The following is a 6,081-nucleotide window of genomic DNA, read 5'->3' on the forward strand; positions in this document are numbered from 1 at the left end:
TTTCGCTGAGTACAACCCAGCAAGAAGAAAACATCTGCAGCAACTTAGCTATATGTCAAACCTTTATCTTCTACAGTTACCAAAAAAAGTGTTCTCTTCTAAAGATTTCAAGTGGTGAATGATTTTTCAGTGGTATGTGGGATCTCAGTTTTCTTTGTATTCTTCTGTTGCTAATGAGAATAATTCAACAATAGGAATAAAATTCAATAGTGATTGGTTGCCCTGCATTTCTGGCAAAGAAGTCTGTGACTTCTTCAGTATATCTAGTATGTAGTGTATATACCTAGCGTATCTTATCTAGTATACCTAGCATACCTTATCTAGTATAACTTCAGATTTCTAATTCTGGGAAAAAAAACTTTCTATTAGAGTTCAGTTCTCAGTAGCTGTGGTCCTCAGTCAAGTATGAGTTTTACTTGAAGCTGGTTTGTCTTGAGAGCCAGCCTGGTCACTGGTAGCTCAAATGAGTCGTGCTGGATACCTTGAGATGCTGTTGTTTGGCATCTGTAGAAGTACATCTGAGATCTGTGCTCTTACAAAACAAACAGCAAAACTAACAACAACAAAAAACCAAACACTTCTTTTGCCAATTTTAATTTTTTTTCTGTTAAGGATCTGTTCTTTTCAGTTTGAGGAAGAGCCCATGTCTGTCTTCGGGTGGATTATAGTGAAGCATACGCAGTATCAGACTAGGAGAATAATTTCTAAGCTGAGGTCTGCTAAGCCTGTGACTTTCCCAGAATGTTCAGCTTTGTGGTTTTCCCTGTAACATGTCAGTATTCCAGGGGAAGTCTTGCGGTTCATGTTCGATGTATTACTTTGAAAACTGTTGTAACGGATGGGTGAACCCAAGAAGACTGAAGGGTGAAGGAAGAAGGGCAAAATAACTGAGGATATAGATTTTAAAACTGTTCTATGCTATCGAAACAAATGATCAGAACTGACATTTGAGGATTGTTTTATATGGGTGAAATTCACTGTTCACTATACTAACATAGCTTTCTTATGTATAATAGAAATTGTAATTTAGAGAAAGTCATTCCGTAGTTGGCAGCTTTTGTTTGCAAGCTGAAGTAGTCCATTGTAACGTTAAAGAATGCTTAATGCTTAAAGAAAGCATTAGGAGATGAAATCATTTTTTTTTTTTACTGCAATAACCACATGAAAATAATAGTGCAAATGCCTTTTTTCAAGAAGTCAAATTATGTGTAAAATTACTCTGTCACAGCAAAAATTGAATGTTCTCACTTTTTCCTACTGTACAAAGCTTTGGCAGAATTTTAACACTTGTATTTGGTGCGGTAATAGAATTTTCAGACACTTTAAGAATACTTCCTCTTTTTACAGGTTTTGGTATGACTTCATTCTATGGTCAGTACAATAGAAAGTAATAGAAATAATCCTAAAGCTGTGTCATGCTATACAGTGAATGAAGCATTTTTTTTCATAGCATTTCATTGTACGTTAATATAGTGACAGTCCTATTGAAATAATCTGCTGGAGGCCAGAGTTTTCTTCTCTGGTTGGGGGACAGGACAGGTGTGGCTGTCTCCATTACAACAAGATGAAAGAATAGGTGTTTGTTTTTCCCCCTTACCTCTTCTTTTGGCATCCTCTTCACTGCAAGTGCCATGGTTGGTTTAATACTAAAAAAAAATAATAATAACGAATCTTGGTTGACATCATGCTTTGCAGATGTGACTGTCCTCATTTATGCAGGTCTGCTGCAGTAGTCTGTCCCGATCGTTGGCTTTCTGACTATATTCTAGTTGTTAGATATACTCTGCTAAAGTATTTTTACCTTTTTTTTTCTTTTTTTTTTCCAGGAAAAGGAACCTCTCAGGGTTATACCACTTAAAGAGGTCCATAAAGTTCAGGAATGCAAGCAAAGGTGAGGAGAGAAGCACTGAAAAATCAAGGGACTTGGTACACTGCATTGTCATGACTAGACTGCTTCTTGGAAACAATGGAGAGCTTTTGAATTTCTTTTGAACTCTATTGAGTTATGAATGTGGTACTTAAACAGGCAACTATTTAGGAATAATACTTTGCAAAGTAAAAACAAATATAAATGTGAAGTTTTGCAGAAATCTGACTAGAACAATAAATATTTATTTAAACTTAATATAATATGTTTTAGCGTTCTAACTAAAAATAACAAGTAGCACTAACTGCTAAAGAACCTTAAGACTAAGTTGACTATGAGGTGCTGTTCTTTTTCTACTTGGCGCTTGCAAAAAAAAAAAAAGGCAAATTTAGAGCTAAAGAATGCAGAGATCTTCAGCCCACAAATGCACATCTTTGGTTCTCTGCACATCCTAGAATATTTATGAAATGAAGTGGGAAAGTTGAACTTGTTGTTTAAGTATTTGTGTTTCATTTGCAGTGATATAATGATGAGAGACAATCTCTTTGAAATTGTAACAACTTCTCGAACCTTTTATGTACAGGTAATTTTTTAAAAAACTTTGGGCAAAACCGGGGGCCGGACATAGTCAAAGCAAAGCAGCACTGACATTTTGCTTTTTAAGTTGTATTTGGGCATGCCATGATTTTCGGAGGGAATGCAATCTTCATATTTCAGAATAAGTTGCATATAAAAAATATTCCACATAACACCAAGTGTTGGTAGTATATAAAAGCAACGAACAACAAATCATAATGTGATTTTGTTGATATTTGGGTCTTCAAATTCTGTAGTATCCAATCAATATAATAAATCTTTTATTTTGAGGTACTGAAATTTTATTTATAGTAATCAATTTCTCAGATTCAAAGTAAAATATCTACTGCCCCATTAAAGTATCTACTAAAGCACTGGAACACTTAGGCTTCGTATCTGAAGATACTTTTGGTAAAATGTATCCATAAGCACTTTATTTGGTGCATCTTTACCATATTATCTTTTTAAGATGTGGATATAATGCAAATCACAAAGACTTGCTTTGTCTAGCTGAGTAGGAATGTGATGCTCATAGTGATGTCTCTCCTGTTCCTGGAGGAGGAAATAATTTGAGTTTTTCTTGTAGGATCAGAAAGGCCCGTATTATCTAATACAGGCAGTGGAGCCAGATGCTGAGTTTTGAGCTGTCTTATGGCTGAACATAATTAAGTGACATATTATACATGTTTTTGCTGGGTTGATGTGCTAGTTTCGTAAAGCTGCCAACTGGCTAAGAGGGAGCTTTAGCTTTTTAATCTGTCCCAGATAAGCGCACCCGTGACACTCGCTGTTAATCTACTGCAGTTTTGTAAGACTCTTGTTCTGAGTAAATGTACGATGACCCTGAATATAGACTGCTTCTTATTTTACTGTAGCTCTTCAGTAATTACCTCACAGAAGTGAGATGCAAAGAACTAAAATGAATGAAAAATACGGAAGCTATGTCATTGTGCGCAGTTTGCTGAGAGGGGTCAGCAGGTCTCCTTTAAGAATTTCTGTAGGTGCTTTATTTGTTTAAAATAAGCAAAAACTGAACTAGAGTATGTAAATAGTGTATGTGCGTATACACGCATTGCTTATTTTATATAAGTGTATGCATAAAATCTTGCCCTGAATTTACTATTATAAGAAATGTCAAGGTCAAAAAATGCAAGTCCCTTTGGCTTTAAGTAACAGACTACTAAAGTAGGCTAAGGCTGTGATTTTAATGCAGATAGGAGACTGGAAGAGTGAAGAGCTGGTGTTAACCGTATCTCATGTCGTTTGATCCAGGCGGACAGTCCAGAAGACATGCACAGTTGGATAAAAGCAATTTCTGGGGCCATTGTAGCACAGCGGGGACCTGGAAGATCAGCAGCTTCCGTATGTTACTCTGAAACTTAGAGGAATACAATTGATTGATGTTGACTTGTGCACATGAAGTTCTAGTTGTTTTTCCTTTTGTCTGTCCTCTGTCCTGTACTGTAGTAACACGGCATCTTTGCATGAAATTCATACAGATTGGCATAAATTTATGCACTTTTAATTGAGCACTTATCTTAGTCTTACCTATATATTCTGCTTTATGTGCATTGTACTGTCTTGGTCACGTAGATAACATAAGTGCTAACCTATAAAAATTCTTCAAGATCAGTTGAATCTTTTGTCATTATGCCACTAATAGTTTGGAAGTAGCTATAGAGCCTTTCTAATTCCTGCGAGGCATTTTTGATAATTGCTGAATTTTGCATTCAAGTAACAAGATCCTAATTTGATCTTAACAACTATCACTACTACACTGTCATTCTCTGGTTTTGGTAGTTTATTGTGTATGCAGATACAGATTCACGTTTTAAATAATTTTTCGAAGAGAGATCTGCTCGCATGAATTAGCTTTTGGTGTTGGAAGCTTAGTGTGGGCACCCTCTAGCATTACTGAACTGAGGCACTGTGACAAATCTTACTGTTTGTGAAGCCACGTGGATGCCAGCATTTCATACGTACTTGCATTTAAGCTGTACCAGACCTTCACTGCTTTTCCACAAGTTAATGTGCTTTGTGCTGAAGGCTACTCTGGTGTCACAGTGTCTCCAAGTATGTCCAGATATAACAAATGGAATACTTCACAGTTCAGATGCTGCACGGTATGGCTTTTCGCTGTCTGGCTATGGGATGTTTTGTAACAAGCTGAATATATCATCACCCCCATAATCTGAAATCTAATAACTTAAATCTGGCCTTTAAAGATGTACTTACATTGATGTTGTTTCTGGTGATTGAATCTAAGCTCTCAGTAATTTTTTGCAACTGAGAGCTGGTTTTACATAAAACTTCCTATTATAAATCTTGTTTCTTTTGGGGGGCATGAAAATATGCAGGTAACTTTTCTTTGTGTATGCTCTTTTTTTTTGGGGGGGCTAACTGAGCAACCTAGCTATTACTGTCTGCATCACTTTTCTTTTTCCCTTTCTTCTCTTCTTTCCCCAAGTATAGGTTACTCTAATCTTAGCTTTGCACTGTGTTCCAGATGCGGCAGGCCAGAAGGCTGTCGAATCCTTGTATACAGAGGTATACATCAAGAACTGGTGAATGCAGCACGTATGTGGGCTCTCATGTAAACTTGCCTTCTTAACAGAGGGCTAGAACTAGAGACTAATTTGCTCTATAAAAAACTAAAAATAATGCTACCTGTTATCATTACCATTACTGAAAACTAACTCATAAATTACATCATTCACTTACAGGTTTGCTCTTTTTTTCTTGCTTTTAAAATAATTGGAATTAAAGTGATAAAAACAATTATTTGTACTTCAAAGTATAATAGATATTAAAACACAGTAAGTTATGTAATGTCACTTAAAAAGGAAAGTATTAAAACTAATTTGCATGAGAGTTCATATTTCCATTTTACTTTACATTTTTTTGAAACTGTGCAAAAGCAAAATTAAATTTAAGCTACCCACAAACTAATACAGATGCGTGCACGCAAAATGCACGTCTTAACTCTAGTAATTGGAAGGATAATTCTGTAGCCTGATTTGCATGGCTTATAAGTCTCTGCATGAAATTATTTGTTCAAACATAGAAGCGTTATAATATGTAATCGGTGTGCTGTTCAAAGCAGGACACCTTAAGAGTAATAAAGCAGCATAGTCTCTTAACTGTGAAATTACAGGCAGTGTGGGTAGTAAAATCTGAGTATTCTTTGGTTGATTTTTAGCAAAATTTTTGGAGATCTTGTCATAACTTCCCTTATCGTTGTCCTACTTGTTCAGCTACCATTACTAATAGAAAGAAGAACAGTAGTGAATCACTAAATCATATGTTCTCCTAAAGCAAATGTTTTTCTTAAATTGAATCGTCAAGGCAGGTATGAAATACAGAAATGTGTATATAATGTGAAGTACTTCACTGCATTTGAACTTAAAATTGAATTTCCAGAAGAAGAACAGCTCCTTCACCCAATAATACTAATTCATAGAAAAAATACAGTATTATTTGACAGAAACCATTGTGATTGAATTTTTGAATCAGTCATAGCATCCTAAAAAAAAAAAAAAAAAAAACTAGAAAACTGCTATTGAAAAAGAAAAGTATTTCACTTAGAATTTATATTTGCATCTTGGACATGTCTGTGATGGGATTTTGCTAATCACGTG

The 6,081-nt window shown here is 35.4% G+C and overlaps 1 protein-coding gene across 6 annotated transcripts in view; it reads left to right on the top strand.

Moving 5' to 3' along the window:
• PLEKHA1 (pleckstrin homology domain containing A1) overlaps window positions 1–6,081 on the top strand; it is a 33,172-nt gene that overhangs the window by 23,451 nt on the left and 3,640 nt on the right. For 2 of the 6 annotated variants that reach the window (XM_083845110.1, XM_083845111.1), the window contains exons 9-12: window positions 1,827–1,891; window positions 2,387–2,450; window positions 3,716–3,805; window positions 4,916–4,990. In XM_083845110.1, the coding sequence (XP_083701236.1) occupies window positions 1,827–1,891; window positions 2,387–2,450; window positions 3,716–3,805; window positions 4,916–4,990 (294 nt within the window). Of the gene's footprint in view, window positions 1–1,826; window positions 1,892–2,386; window positions 2,451–3,715; window positions 3,806–4,915; window positions 5,021–6,081 lie in introns of all 6 variants that reach the window. The other 4 variants (XM_083845113.1, XM_083845115.1, XM_083845114.1 and 1 more) reach the window with 4 other exon arrangements.

The sequence above is a fragment of the Anser anser genome (assembly GCF_964211835.1).
Source record: "Anser anser genome assembly, chromosome: 7".
NCBI classification, from domain to species: domain Eukaryota; kingdom Metazoa; phylum Chordata; class Aves; order Anseriformes; family Anatidae; genus Anser; species Anser anser.